The sequence below is a fragment of the Tauraco erythrolophus genome, chromosome 14, assembly GCF_009769465.1.
Source record: "Tauraco erythrolophus isolate bTauEry1 chromosome 14, bTauEry1.pri, whole genome shotgun sequence".
Lineage (NCBI taxonomy): Eukaryota > Metazoa > Chordata > Aves > Musophagiformes > Musophagidae > Tauraco > Tauraco erythrolophus.
Genome location: NC_141478.1, coordinates 7,095,984 through 7,112,303, shown reverse-complemented (window position 1 = coordinate 7,112,303; position 16,320 = coordinate 7,095,984). Strand labels below are relative to the sequence as shown.

The following is a 16,320-nucleotide window of genomic DNA, read 5'->3' as shown; positions in this document are numbered from 1 at the left end:
AAGGAAATTAACTGCATGAGAACAATTGGAGAGGTATATGTCGCTTCTCCCCTGCTGCTACTAGACATCAAGACATCAACTGCCTTTTAATTAAGAATGCTGTTTGCATTATGTGGGGGAGACAGCACAGAATCTCAATTACTCCCCCAAACACAGATGCAAGTGCCAGTACAGATCTTTCAACAATGGGAGGGGACCTCAAACAAACTAGCCCAGAGCCTACCCACATCATCCTCAGCAAAGAGTAGCAAAGAGTTACGCTACAAACCCAAAACAAGACTCTACCTATGACGTACACATCAGTCAGAGTAGGTTAATACTGGGGTAATGTACTTAGTATCACACACAGGAGGTACCTGATGTCATGGCACTCCAGGCCAGCTCTTCAGATTTTTCCCTACTGCCATGCTGGTAGTAACTCTAGATATGTGAAAGCACAGGACTGTCTTACAGTACGTGTAAGTAACACTTGAATTGAAAAATGTTTACAGTCCATCACAGCCAACATGTCCCTACTGCATTGCTCTTTGCAAAACCGATTCTCTTTCCACACCGTTCCCGTGTTTTCTCAGAAGCCAGTATTTTAAAATTATTTTTGGTGCCTTTCTAGTGGAAAGCACCAAGCAAACACCCTGAAAATCACGACTTTATGGAGAATGGACCATTTTCCCCTTAGTGTTACAGCCTTTCAATCAAAAATGAACAGGACAAAAGATGCCAGCTAATTTCATGTGATATCCAGGAGTCAGGGAGACTTTGAAAATTCTAGGTTTAAACAGATACAGAAAGTTGGTTTCTGGTGTAGATATGGCAGTGGGTATGTTACAACGCCGAACAACGGGCAGTCCAGCCCTAGGCATATCTTTCAATATCAGCGTGTTGCAAAGAAACAAAGAATTAAGGCTACCAGAATAATGATTCTTGTCAGCCATGGCAACGCACCAGTGGATCATGCTGCAGCATGGGGCTACCTGAGGTTTAGCTTCTCTGGAAGCATTCCCAGTAATGGTACAGTCACCAAAGCAGCACCTGGTCAAATCCCCTCACCAAGACTTGGTAGCACAGATGGGCCAGAAGCCTGTTGTGCCATAAGCCAAGGAAGCGTCGCTGCGAGGAGGCGGCTCGAATAAACCCAAACAACAACGACAACCAATACTGGCTGCTGGCAAGGATGCACCTTCATTTGAATTACAAAAAAATAAAAAAATAAGAGAGTGGGGAATATTCTAACCTGTGGGTACCTGTCAGGAGACACCTGTCACTCCTCTGGCCCATCACAACTGCTTCCAGGTTGCTGCAACTCATGACTTGTTGCTTTAGCTGGCTAACAAGCTGAAACAGCAGTTATCACCCCATTCCTTATGCACCAGCCTAGCAACTCCTCTGCAAGTTCACCTGATGCATCTGCACGATTTTTTTTTTTTTTTGAGATAATGAGGAAGAAAAGTAGTTTTCCTGACTTAGCAATTAACAAAGGCTCTTTTAAAACTGTAGGCACTTGCTGAATATCCAAACCAAACCTCTCTCTCTGGTTGTGCAGCTACGTGCATGTATTTGCAACTCCCAGTAAACACAGAGAGGGATAAAGTTACCTCTCCTTGCCTCGTCTTCCTGGAATCTGCAGCCAGCTGCAAAAAACAAAGGAAACCCTAGATGGCACAAGACAACAATGTCCTGAATGCCAATTTTTTTTGGGGGGGAGGTGGGGTGCTGAGGAGGGAACCCCAACAGAAGGCCTGGTAGCAGTTAGATTACTGACTTACTACGGGCACCTCTGAGATGCCCTTCCTGCAGCACTAGGATGGGGATGTCAATGGTCAAACTCAGCAATTCAAATTTGCAAAGAAGTGTCTTTACTGGTGACAGGAGACAGGAACTGTTTGGGGATGCAGTCTTTGAGCCACACAAAGGAACTAGAGACCTTGACACCTTTTACAGCAAATATATGCTCAAAGCTTTCCCAAAATCAGTTCTACTATAGGGTTGTCTATAAGATGATCTCTGCTTCTAAACTGAAGTAGTTCTGTTTGAGCTGAAAAATGTTTGTCTGAAACAGCAAGGACTTCAGAAAACGTGGAATTTAATAGCTGTTGCATTGTGGCAGAAAGGAAGAATTCCCACAGCTGAAAAGAGAACTGGTTGACTAAGAACCAAAAGCCCCTACAGCCTCCGAGCAGAGCATCACACAAGGCGAAGAGCCATTTGTACTGCTAAGGAACCCACAAAGACCGAGGAACTTTCGTGAAAGCATCAGCACAGTGCGTGCTCCAGGGAAGCAATGTCAGGTAACACAACCATGGCTCTCATGAGTCAGACGGTTTCCAGTAAGCTCTCTTCTTTGTTCATCTAATATTTTACTACTAGATATCTTATCCTGAAGTGCTGCCATGACTAAGAAACATACATTCTTACTTTTTGGAAAACCCCTCTGATGCTGCTACCAAAAGTACTCAAGTTAAGACGATGAGAGGCAGCACTCAGCCATGACAAGACACATCTCTGCACTCTGGGTTTAACAAAGCTCGGTCCCAAAGTAAAAACTGCACAAGCTGACATTATTAGAGCAAACACAGGCCAGCCACAGAGAATGGCAACAGTCAGGCAAGGACTGGCAAGAGTCTTCTAATTCAAGAACTAATTATTTGCACATAATGGCACGATTCACACCCTTCATTGTTTCATGGCTTCCAACTATTGCTTGACTTTCATAGGCAGTTATTTTGAAAACGACCAGCAGAACGTGTGGTGGTGTGTGTTTTTAGCTGCTGGCACACGTGTGCTTAGAGCAAATGTGTTGTTCCCCCTTTCCAAAGTTAGGAGACGGGCAACATGAGTAAAGTCTGTAAAATCTCCAGTTAGGAGTTGTCAAGATCCATGTTTTTATAATTAGGAGAGCTTATTTCAGCCAAAGTGAGACAGATTTTAGAGTAGGCCTTATTTGGATGAGAATGCAACTCGAATGCCATGGATGGCTTGATGCAAATAAAAATAAGAGATGCAGATACCCTGATGCCATAAATCAATGTGCATCATCTTCATGTGCTGAGTGGTTGCTATAAATCCCAAGCCCAGAATAGGCACCAGAAGTTTTGGGTTGTCACACTGCTTCTATCTCAAAAAGACAAACACATTTAAGGAAAGTTTGTTGCTAAGGGATAACCACTAACAACATCAGTGAGGGACAACAGTCCTCTCTTTGTCACAGAACAACATGAGAGCATAGTACAAACTCAGAAGTCAGCGGACATTCGCCATCCTCCCAGGCTCACGGCAACGGCAGTGCCTGGGAAAGCAGCCTTTGATCCACAGCCCTCCATCCAGTGCGCAGGCACTGAGAGCACACAGGAACGACTGCCAACAGCAGCCCGAGAGGGGAAGTTCAGTCTGTTAAACCTCGTTAGCTATTTGGGGCACGTGTATCCCGTTGTGCTGCTCTGCAGAGCAAAGAGGAGGGCAGACAGCCTAGGGGTAGCGGTGTAGTTATTACAAGAGCAGGAGAGTAGAAAGCAACGTGTGCTGAGAAACCAGGCAGAAGGACGGTAAAGGAGAGCAATAATGCTTGGGACAAGTGAAAGACAGACTGTGACTGCCTCATCCCTGCCAAGCTGGGCCAGTAGAGGAAAAAAAAAGCTGTCTTCCCTAATAAGAGCTCAGTGAGTAAGCTTAACCAGACAGGCTCGCAGCAGTACCTGTATTTCACATCAAACACTGTTGAGTCTTCATCCTCATCATCTTCTTCATTCAGAGGAGCCATTTCTACCCGCTCGGCTGGAGTGGTGATTATGTCATACCTCCTGGTCTTCTTAATCCTCTTGCCAGACCTGAAACACAGAAGTGGGGAGGGAAGTGTCATCTTTATACAGTATTCCTTGGAGAGGCTGAAGCTGTTCCCACCAACACTGAATTGCTGCCCTGTTTGATTCAGACCTCCCCAGACATGAAGGCTGTGGAGCCAGCCTGTGTCCCCCTCCCGCTGCCTTTCCAAGGCCACCATTTGTGCCCATCAGCATAGAGCACAGTTTCTCATCAACTGCAACCCAGATCAACCTCAGTCTTTCAGCTGCTGACAAACCAGAGATCCTCTGGCAGCCCACTGCGTCCTCCTGCTGCCACGCTCAGTAAGTGAGATGTGGGCTTAATCAGCAGAAGCAGCCAATGGTTTAGCGAACATGTTTAGATGAGAAAGCCCAGGTTAAGCCCTGCTGAAACAAGGGAATGTTCTAGGCAGCAAAGGGGTGGTGATGTTTGGGTACAAACAGCCTGCTCTCTTTTCTTGCTGTCAGGCCAAGCTCAGGACTCCCAGAGCAACAACCTTGAGCCTTGCCTGAAAAGTTTGATGTTCTGTGCCGCTTCAGCGCTACGAAAAATAATCAACCATCATTCAAAGCTGGCTGTACCTACCACATCTCCTCCTACAGACATCAGTCTTACTTTCCTTTTGAGATAGAGATGCTCAAGCGCCTGCATGTCCCATGGTTTGGAGATCCATTTTCTCGTACTTACTCTCAATTAACAAACACTTGGTGCACGGCTTTTCAACTAATTCTCTGCCTCTAGCCTGAATTGTGCAGGTCCTTTTTACTTCACCTACTCCTTTCATGCATATTAGGAGGGTCACACTGCTCATGCATGAATCCAGTTTGGTGATCACACATTAAAGAAGGTGCTGATGTGTACAGCTAGCCTTCGGGGAGAAAAGTGGATGGTTTTGGTTAAGAAACTGCCAAAATTTTCCCCTGCACCTTTTATAAAACAAAACTGGCAACTGTCAAGCATGAAAAGGGAGCTGGTGCAGGTACAAGCAAGCAGCCTCTAATTTTTGGTAATCACAGCTACCACTTCGAGCAGACAGCATGCCATGAGTACACTTTCACCGTCAAGAAGACTTGCCCCAGCACGTCACACAAGACGTGCCAGATTCAACATTACCATTTTTGCATCAAGAACAGACACCTTTTAAAGAGTTACACGGCAGCAAGGATCGAGGTGAGAGCATTACAGAGAGACTGAGACTCAAGCCCTGCATTTGCATCTCCACCAACACCGTCCCTTCCAGGCTTCAAGAAAAGGAAACTTCAATCGGTGAACAGCTCTGATGTGGAAGTCTCAGTGCCTCTGCCTAGCATTGCTTGTGGCCAGTAGTCCAAGGCTGAACAAACAGGTCCCAGCCCTTGGGATGGAGCAGTTTGTATTTCCTCCCTGTTCTGAAGGCTAAGGTTGTATCAGAAGTGGGAAGAAAGTCGTCTCCTGTTGTCTAATCTTTATAGCAATCTGTGCTGCTGTGTCACGTAGAGCACAGGGTGGTTTGTTCTATTACCACTGTTGTTGAAACAAGCAATTTTATATCCAATACAGTAGGACTCTTAACCCAAACACTTGAAAATCCTTTTGAAAACACTTCTCCATTATTCTGCTTCTCAGCCAAGACCTAGCAGCAAAGTGATGCAGGGAGGTCTCATCTTACAAGTAATGCTCTGCTTTTACAAGAAACATTTACTCATGCTGTGAAGCCCAAACAGACTAAAACTAACCCATGTCTACCTGTCAGAACAAACCAAACACAGCCTTACCACTCTGTCTTACACGTACAGTCCGCAGGGAATTTCTATAGATTCACTCATCTAAGACCTTACCTGCGTATCAGACCCACTTTAATTGAGAGACATCCTCTCTCGTTCCTTCCATTAGAAAACATAACTTATTCTACAGTGTTCATCTTACAACAGTTAATATTAGTGTCTGAAGCAATTAATGCAGAATAGGTATTTCTAGAAATGGAAAACTGGAACCCTTTAGCCTCCAGCCATTAATTAGCCTATTTGAGCTACACTTTAAAGAGGACCTGGAGCAGGACTTGCTGCACAGTCATCTATTAATTCTCCACAACCCTCACTTAACCACAGTGCTCATTTAGAAAAGGGAGGAAGCTCAGTGTGCTGCTGGTTTTTGGCTAAGCTGCTAGTCAGTTGTTTGCCACTGGCAAGGCAAAAGGGTCTTTGCTTGCCTCTTCTTCCTCTTAGAACTAATTCTACACCAGATTACCTAGCTAATTGTCATTAATCTGCACTTTTCAGTGGTCTGTTTTCTCACACTTGCTCACTTGAACAACTCCCCTAGGCTTGATAAATACCAGAATTACTCAAGCTAACTTTAAAAGAAAGCCTTGGGAGTGTCCCTACACGCAGGCAGAATAAACCTGCCTATCAGGAAACCGTTGCACATCAAAACTCCCGAACCTCAGTAGGATTCCTGTAATCATCAGTGAGGACAAAGCAAAAGGAAAAAGCACTTTACCCAGCGGGTGGGACCAGGCAGCATCTTTTGTTTGCAGACACAGCAGAGTCCGCGGAGTAGCACAGGGCAGGAACTACAGAATACAAATGTTTCATGAACTTTGGAGACCTCCTGGATAAGATCAAGACACGTTAGCCCTCACGGGCAAAGACAGGATCTCCTTTCCAGCCACGTTCATTCCATGTAGGCTTTTTAAAGCAAACAAGAAGTGTGCTGGAAGCTGTGGTCAGAGTATGCCCTTGCATAACGATAAGCTGAAACACTCTCCAAGTGGTTTAGCCAGGGTAGAAGCACTACTGGATATTTCGGTGCAGAAAACTATCTTCCACCTAAAATATCACATTGCTTCTGCTGTCTGACTACAGCCACCCCTTGTAATTAGAAGGGGATGCTACAGGTCTTGCACTGAATCATCATGAGGAGGGGAGGGAAAAAAAAGTTAACCGCAGCCAAGAGTGTTAACCTTTCACTTTAGACCTAGTGCTGCTCCCACCAAAACCAAATCACTGGTGTTGACAGCAGGCAGGCACAGCGAGCATGGCGCTTAACTGGGAGAAGACAAAGAATAACGTTTTTGGTGCGACGTAGGGGCCTGTTTCCAGTTCCTCCTGAGCTGTCCAGGCACAGCAACGTTCGCAAACTAGTACTGCCCTTGGGCTCCAACGCCTCCGGCATCGCGCACCACGCCAGCACCAGGTCCGTCAGAAATCAGATTGACTCCCTCCACCCTGCCGCGCACGGGGGAAGGACACACAGAGGTGGGCTGCAACAGAACCCTGACTTTGTGCCTCTGTATTTTTTGACCGGGGGCTATTTCGATCACGCTCCAGTCACACGCAGCACTTCATGCTCCTTTCTGAGGCATCATGTGGCAGAGTGAAGGCCCAAGTCAACTCACTGGTTCATTATATTATTTACGCCTCTAGTCTATTTTAGTCAACAACCCTGATATTCAAAGATAACACTTGTCTTGACCCAGAGGAAGGTCTCTGCATTTCTAATCTAGCATTAACACTTCCTGCCAAGAGGCGCAGAGAGAGGGAACCATTCCCTGGAGAGAAAAAAAAAAAAAAAACAAAAAAAACCCTCTGTCCCTTCTTAGCAGAGTGATTACTGGAAGTCCAATTAAGCCACCTATGACCTTCCTCCTAGACCTGCACCAATGTGGACCAGGAATTGGGACCAGTTTATTTGCTGCCAATGGGCTCCCTTAGCAGTTAAAAAAAAATATTGAAATATAAACCTGGGGGAACTCCAGGTTTATTACCAGCTGATGAATTAGATCAGCGATATTTCATTACTGTTGACCTGTCTGGGTACCTCTGCTCTCTGGATAGTCCTGCATACAATAAAGTTAAACCATGAAGCTAAGTCCTCACATGTTTTCTGGATATACATTTTGCTGTAGCAAACTGAAGGTGCTCTGTTTTCTGACAATCAAGACCTTAATATGGAATATACACAGCCACAAAGAGCAGAAGCATGCCCTTGTTTAACTGCACTGCTAATAGGAGGGATGGATCAGAGCCCGCTACTGGGAACAACTTCAGGAACACCTAAATGGGATATTGTTGTGGTTCAATGAAGCAGTGATGTCTGTAAGTAATTAAAATATAGCCACTCACATCTGGCGGTCAGTACCAGTGCCAGCATGCACTTCCAAACATTACAGCACATTCAGACCACTAACATCTGAGATGTGCTGGAGAATTATCCTTGTTTTATAGGGGAGAGCTATAGAAACTTTTATGATCTACCCAAACCCTTCAAGGCAGTGAATCCAAAACCAAGAAGCAGCATTCATTCTCTGTGGTGACTGTTCACATCAGAGCTGTAAAGAGCCCAAGACAGTATGAGACGGCAATCCCTTCTCCCTTCCTTCTGCCAATTTACTGCAAGGCTCACATCAAGACAATCCAGTCTTCCCAAAGACAGGACCTCTGAGACCCAGGACAAGTGTCCCGTTCATCATTCTTTGTGGCCCCAACTAAACTACATGCCGCTTAAATGCAGCTTTAAGTGTGGATCATGAATATATGTTTTGGAGTTGGTTGTCTTGTTGGGTATTTTTCCTTCTCCATTTAAGGTCACTTTAATGCTGAGTTTTTCTTTCCCTTTCCTGGCAGAGGTCTTGTCTTTGCTGGAGTACTCTAACTGGTTATAATACAATTAATTTTAAATCAGTTATACTCTCTGGGGTTAAGCCTTGGATGGCCCAGAGCAATTCCCCAGCTCACAAAACAATGGGTCTTGTATCCTACGATCGTATGCTTGAACCTCTCTCCTCAATCTCAGTAATTTATATCAGTTTTGCAATTACTGGAAAACTAAGCTTAAAGTGGTATTTCAGGAAGAAACCAGAATTGAACAAGCAATGTAACCAAGCAATGAGTTCCAAAACGAGCAGGTAGCTTCTCTCTAAAAATCTAGGTAAATAGCAGCCTTTTCCAGCCCGCATTCTGTTCATTCAAGGACAGGTCAAGACATGTAGCAAACACTGATAGCACCACAGTTTTCCACATCTAAAGCTTTGGGTTGCTTTCAGCTGGCCCATTTGAACAGAAGGAACCTATCCAGTTTCCATAGAACGCATATGGTCTACCAGTACAGATAGCCACATCTGAAAAATTATGTTTCCTCGAAGCTCATTCCAAGAACTTATTGCAATGAAATGAACTGAGCTGCACCAGGAGAGAGAAATAGGGCAGAATATGGGGTGTAGAAAGGCAAAAACCAAAAACACAGATCAAAGAGTGAATTCAGCCACATGAACTGTTCATAAGCTGTTGCAAGACATTGTGTTCCGTAGTAACGCAACTTCCCCAACTCTCTACTAGAGAGTAACACAAAATTTCGTCTGCTGTGGAAACAGCTTTGGTTTGGGAGCATGCAGTGTCCAAGGGCACAGCAAAGAAAGCAAGCCCAGAACTGAGCTGGCCAAAAAAAAACTCGCTATAGCAAATTAGGCCTTGACACACACAGACAAGTAGCAAAATCTTGGCTGGCCTTCCTGGACCCTAGTAGCCACAAAGGAAATTCAGATCACTTTGGGTGATACCACGTTCTGAATCACAGGACCAGACGATGGATTCAGAGCATAACGTTCCCAAAAGGAATGAACAGAAATCTCAGAGCTTTCTTAAAAACAGAGCTTGAAAGCTGGAGAAATATATCCATCCCTGCTTGAACAAAAAAAAAGGAAAATAATATATAGATAAAAATATATAAAAATGAGACGTATAAAAATAAAATGTATTAAAAAAATAAATCCGATGCCTGTGACAAGAATATCTGGCTGCTCACTAGTTCATTTCATCTCTACAACCCATATCTAAAAGGATAATTTACTTCCAGCAACCCAGAGCAATTTCACAGCAAAGGTTTAATCAAAGACTGGATTTCAGCAAAATCTCTTTAATAGGAATCCGTGACACTTCAAAAAAAATTGCAATGTTTTTGTCTAAGTATGAACAAAGCTCTTATTCTGATGGAGAAAAGCTTTACATTTATGGAGGGTAAATCCCTTATCTCTTCTGCAACAGAATCTCCTCCGATCTATGTTGTCAGCTACAAGTGTGACACTCTACAAACATACCTGTTGGTATTCTTGTCTCATTTGCAGCTGGGATAACTGTTTACAAACAAGTGCTCTGTCAGATAAAGAAACATACTCAGAAGCCGAAAGCTTCATTTTCCATTTTCCTTGCAGGTACTATTAAAGATATATGAGAGAACTCAGAGGGAATTTTTTTTTTTTTTACGTATCTTTAATGCTCCATTAACTCTGATCAGTTGCACAACGACGACTTTGGCATGAGAGAATTAATCCATCATTCCCAAGGTGACTTTAACCTGGACCTGGTTTTGCTGAATACAGTATAAGGAAAAGCCTTTAAAGGCTACCGGTTTGCTTTCTTTGGCTAGAAATGTTCAGCCTTATGCCAGGTTTCCTTGACACAAGGTCTCACTTCATATCCAGAAGAAACTGAGGCAGAGGAAATAAGCTCTCCAAGATCAGAGAGAACTAGAAGTAGAAACCTGAGCTTTTCATTCTGCACTTAGTTATACACTTCCTAATTCTAGCTCACATACCTACTACCAATTCTGCTGTTTGTCCATGACAACTTTATACAGCTGCAAAGTGGTTATATTGATTAAAAAAAAATCTTCAATATTTTACTGAGTTCTCCTGAGCCACCTCACTTTAATAAGCAAATTTATTTCCATTGTCTTTCACCAGCTGCTGCAACACATAAGAAGTATTTAGTTAAATGCCAATTTCTTTAGAAAACACCAGCTCTTAGCATTTTGGTTTCTAAGACCACACTTTATAGTACTACTGTTGTGAACACTGCCCTTCCTACACGGAATTAATTCAGAAGCAGGAGAAGCAGAGCATTCTGCTGCAGCCATCACGTAAATACAAAGGAGTCACCTGAAGACAGAACACGGAAGAATTTGCCAACTCTACTTGTTCAACTGCTCCGTCACCTGAGACGTGGCGCACACCTCCTCCCTGCCACCGAGTGCCAGCTGCTCCGCTCTCTCAGCTCCTCCCTGCTGCCTCTACCAAGAAGTTAGATGACTGTTAATTAGTGAAAGTTTGCAATCATCCTGGCAAAACTGGGCACAAACAGGCAACAACTTTTTACTTGCAGACTGCACGAGACAGGGACAGCCTCTACCATGGGGACTCTCACCGCTACCCTGAGATAAATAATAATTAACAGTGCCAAATGGAGCTTTAGTATTTGCTTTTCTTCTGCTCCGGCAACAAGTCAAGGGGAAGAGTGGCTTTCTCAAGGGAATGAGTTTAATTTGCTCGTGTCCCTCACAGCAAGAGGCATTACATGAGTTTCAAGGGCTGCCTGGGTAACTCAAGCACATGCCAGCACCAACCAACATCAGCAGCGTGACAGGCAGTGCATGAACCGGCCCGCACCGGTTATGCCACACTAATGGATGAGATGCAAGCACCAAGCAGATGCAAACCTCTGCCAGGCTTCCTGCTGCTCACCAGCACTTCCTCCAGCTCTGTGAGCGATCAGGAGTGTCTTCCCTCCTGTGCTGGAAGCAGGAGCTTGCACGCATCAGCAATCCACCCGACCAAAACACTGGGGAGTTTGGTTACACATCACAGTTCCGTCAGATCAGGGCTGTGGTCTAAACTAACTTCTTTTGCCATGCTGGACCTCCTCAAGCCTATCTGCTTAAGCTTCATTAAAAGGAAAAAGGAAGATTTGTCCTTTTTACCCAGCATGAGCCACGACAGAGGTGGCATCTGCGTTATCCCGTGGGTGCACACAACGCACATGGCTGAGGCTGGACAGGGCCTCTCCAGATCAAGCAGGACCACCCGGAGCAGCTGTCCAGCTAGGCTTTGAGCATCTCTGCGGACCGAGACCCGCCACCTCCCCGGGCCACCTACCCCAGCGACCCGTTGCCCTCACAGCAAAAAGCCCCACGTATTTTTGCGCGTTCAGACAGTTCCACGTGTTTCGGGTTGTGCCCACTCCAGTCCCCAGCCATTCCCACTCCCCAGAGCTGGGACCGCTGTGCCCCACACCTGAAAAAAGCCACTTCAAACCCAAGTCCTGCCTTGTTTTTCCGCAGAAGCAGAGGAAAACGCAGATTTTTGAGGCCGGCAGTACCCCTGCAACTCCCCGGTAGCTCCCCGGTACACACGCTGTGCGGGAAGTCAGGCTTTAAAGAGATTATTAACGGGCGAAGAACTCAGCACCGCCTGGGCTTCCCACCGCGCCAGGGAAAACCCCGGGAGGCCGCGCCGCCGACGGGGCTCACCATCTCCCGCCGGCCGGAGCCCGCCCGACGCCGGCCTGTCCCCCGCCCCAAGGCCGGGGCAAGGGGAGCCCCGCGGCGCGGGCGGAGGCCGCGGCCCGTCAGCCCACGGCGGCCGGGCCCTACCTGAAGACGCGGAGCAGGAGGCAGGCGATGAGGGCGGCCGTGAGGGCGCAGGCCCCGATGACGGCGGCCTTCAGCGCGGAGAGGTCGCGGAGCAGCGCGGGCACGGGGCTGAGCTGGGCCCCGCTGTGGTTGCCGGGCGCGCCGGCCGGCTCGGCGGACAGGCGGCTGCCGTTCACCGCCGGCGGCTCCTGGCTGCCGCGGGCACCGGGCGCGGCCGGCAGCAGCAGCGGTGGCAGCAGGCAGGCCGAGAGCAGCAGCAGCGAGGCGGCGGAGCGCATCCTGCCCGGCTCCGGCCGCCGCCGCGCCGAGGCCCGGAAGGCAGCGCCGGCCGGCCCGGCCCGGCCCGCCCCCCCGAGAGGCGCCGCCTTCCGCCGCCAGGGCCCGGGCTCGGCGGTCGGGGGCGGCCGGGGCTGCGGTTTTCAGCGCCTCCGCCCCGCCGGTCCCCCCAGGCCCAGCGGGTCCCTCAGAGCGCCGCTGCCCCCGGTGCCAACGCCGCTTCCTCGCCGGTAACGACCGCTTTTAATTACAACCCGCAACATCTGCCCAGATGTGAAGTGATGCCAGCGCAGGGTTCAAACTGCCATCAAACGTGGTACAGGACTCCCTGTGCTGCCTGTTCAGCATGGCGTAGCTGCTAAAATAAAGAATTTCTACATGAGATTTACTGGTTTTTGCTATCCCACTGGTCACCTAGGCTTTGCTTCCAGCTTAATTTATTTACCGATATTTCACATCTTTAAAATCTTGAGGCTCGTGGAAATCATGGCGGCGGTTCTGCAAACCATCCCGGGTGTGCTGAGTGTGTGAACACTGCCATCAACTAAGCCAGACAAGGAGAATAAATAGGGGAGCGGGGAGCCCGTGCTGCGACACTGCAAACATATAACTTAGTTTTGCTCTCCGTGTTTTATATTAGCGTGAGCTTCGCCGCTGCAAAATATTTGCGTCTGGGGAGAGGGGCATGTTGTCAGCAAAATGAAGTGAAACAGAGAAGGGGGGAAAGAAGAGCGAGCTGATTTCCTTCCTATCAAACTCTATACTTCAGGGTTGGCACGGCGGGGTATGATCTATAGGAACGCGTGACTAAACTGTGGAAAAGATTACAGAGACGTATTCCTGCTGGCAGGGTCCTGTAGGAAAGGTGGCGGTGAAATAGTGTGTGGTTCATTGACTTTCCCAGCCAATTGGGATGCTGTGTCAAATGCCACCCACTTGGTAATAAAAGCATCCTGTGTTTTTTGCAGGAAGTTCATTGGGATGAGGAGATTTTGACATGGACGATGTGCAGAAGGCCCTGGAGACTGTCTGAATTGGTCATTGTTCCAGCTTTATTTCATTGCTTAATTTTGTGTAGTTTCCCGGTTTCCAACATGGGGCCTCAGTTTATTTCTGTTCAAAAAAAAAAAAAAAAAAGAAGACGAAAAATAAAAGTCCAGCTGAGCAGGAGGTCAAATTGGTGATGCAGACTCTTTCCCAAACATTGGTGTGAGCGCTGCTCACATGATTTATTATTTGTAAACACTGACCCTGCTGTTGGCCCTGCCTGTTCTGAGATGTTTGCCAGCTGCTGCTCAGCCTCTATCAGATTTCACTTGGTCGTACCCTGCCATGCCTGTTGCAGTGCAGTGCTTCTCCGTCCGCAGGATGAGGTGAGAGGTATAGAGGCTTCCAAAGAGAGAACCACCTCCGGCTGGTCACTGAGCTTAGGGTCCAAATCCACATCTACCATTCGCCTTTAATTGTCTGTGTGAAATCAGAGCTCCACAGTGCCATGCACTGGGCACCTACCCAGTCAAAGACACTCTTCACCCTCAAAAACTAATATTCACAATCGCTGTGTGGGAATCCCGGGTGTGAATCCACTCCTTAAGTGCTCAGCCATTACACAGGAGTGATGGGTAAACACCAGATGATGTCCCACACTGATCCTTATGTCCGTTCCTTTGGTGTTCCTTGGGCAAGGAGAGATGAATGGCAAAACGTCCTGCTAAGCTTGTTCAGAGTCAAGCACTGCCGGCTTTGCCGTGGGGTGACGCAGGGTGGGTGGGCAGCACAAAATTCCTTCTTGAGCACGAAAAACAGACGTTGCTGGACCTACAATTTTCCTGCGACCGTCTTCGATCTTATCTCAGCATTGCTGCTGTGGTGCTGGACTGGCAGAGGGGCACTGTAGGCTTTGTAAACCAAGTCATTTTGTTTCACGTCTCTTTTTTAATAGAGCCAGACTTATTCCTGAAATAAATATTCTGCTAATTTGCAACAGGATTGGCTGTGTTGTATGAGCATATCAGTGTAATTTCCTCTGAAATGCACAGCCTGAAACATCTGTTACTTGACTAACACAAACCGGGCAGTGGTAAATGCTGGATCTGGCACTTTTGTTTGACTTTTATTGCTACTTTGGCTTTTTTTGATGTTCCTGTGGCAGATATTTCAATCTACTACGATTTAGGCTGAAAGCTAGCAGAGGGAATTAATATTTATTGTCACTACAGAGCTCCTCTATTTGACAAGGTGCAATTGTACCAGTATGCGTGGTGTCAAACATATTCCAAACAGTTGAGAAATGCTAAAGCTCAGGATCCTTCTGGCTTGTTTCCGATCCCCTTAAGAAGTAGGCTTATGCTGCTGGGATTTTTGGTGCTCAGGCGAGAATCTGCACAGCAGGAGGAAGAAAAGGCAGGCGCTGCCCATGTGCAAAGTGCAATTAATTCCTTTTGTACCCTTGGTTTGTCCCCTGTCTTCTAAGGATCTTATTTATGCCCTCTTCTGCCCTTGGTAATCTGGGTCTGATCATAATTGGGTTTAACCAGCCTCTCTGCGATGGTGGTTAATGATTTGGATGCTTTTTATTGCATTCCTTGCATTCAATTAGTTTCTGATTAGCCATGTCTAGACACATGCAGAGGTAGGGGCTTGACTATGTTTGCAAGTGGAACTTGCAGAGTAGGGGAGGTTCCATAATTCATACCTCTGTGTACCTCTTGCGTGAGCCCTGAATGTCTTTTCTGCTGGAAGATGTCAAAGAAACGCAGGCGTGACCAAATGCAGAGCATTTCAGGAGGCTACTGCTGAGTTTATACGTCAGTGGTGCTCGGAGTCACATCTGAAGCTCTCAGAAAGAAAGAGGAATCTTCCTCTTGGCTTGGGTGACCCTTCCATCAAACTCTGCATTGCTCTGAGGAGTTGAGCATGTGCCTGGAGGTGTCTGTGACCTTCTGCGAGGAGATGGAGCAGAGCTGCTGGTTGGCACTCTGCAGCATTAGTCCCGTGGCTCACCAAGTGAACCGTAGAGAATGTCCCCTTCACATGGACAATGTGGGGGGGGTGGGTGTGCAGCACCCAGAAATTCTGCTGCTCCTTTTGGCAAAGGATTGCTGCCTTCTGTGGCTGCACTTAAACATTGTACTTGGAGCCTGGAGGACCTAGATTTATTCCATGGCATCTCCATTCTGCAGTGCAGTGGGACATTATATTCCATCATGTTGTGCGGGATGCTGAGGAATTGCTCAATTACGATTTGATTTGGTTTTGTTCTTTAATTAGACCAGATTGGGCTTTGTTCCCATCTGTTCCATATAAATCTCAAGTGACTGATTCTTAAGAAAATAATATCTAAGTTCTGATCCATTTTTTTCTGAGCTATACAAGGTATTTAGTGTAGTCCCTTCCCCTTCGTATGTTAAAAAGGCTGAACCAGTGGAAAATGGCTGAACTTGCTTGAGAATGAGGCATAAAGCCCCAGAAGGTAGTATATCTCCTGAGGACTTCCCAGCATCACAGCTAGCTTTAGAAGACATAAACTGATCCAGCTGTCCTTGCTGTCTTAACTTCCTTTGGAGCCAGAAGAGGAGAAGCTTACCCTAGGAGTGAAAATGCTAAACCAGCCTCAAGAAATGCCATACTGGAAAGGAATCCCTAAATTGTAACGAAGGGAAGAAAGGGCTCTCATCTCAACGAAGGTCATGGAGTAGGATCTTCCAGGTTTTTAACCTGCAGCTGTTTAAAGGCTCAACTTTCAGAATAACATTGTACTCACTCTTCATATTAACATTCAAACAAGTAAATAGGCTGTTGGAGCAGAGGGAGCTTGGAAGCTTT

At 46.7% G+C, this 16,320-nt stretch overlaps 1 protein-coding gene across 1 annotated transcript; it reads right to left on the bottom strand.

The window, feature by feature from the left end:
• Nucleotides 1-1,588: 1,588 nt before the first annotated feature.
• On the bottom strand, nucleotides 1,589-12,497 carry FAM174B (family with sequence similarity 174 member B). Its single transcript, XM_086620557.1, has 3 exons — nucleotides 12,220-12,497; nucleotides 3,690-3,821; nucleotides 1,589-1,628 (listed from the first exon to the last, which is right to left on the bottom strand). The coding sequence occupies exons 1-3, from the start codon at nucleotides 12,495-12,497 to the stop codon at nucleotides 1,589-1,591; spliced, it is 450 nt and encodes a 149-aa protein (XP_086476683.1).
• Between the last annotated feature and the right edge of the window lie 3,823 nt (nucleotides 12,498-16,320).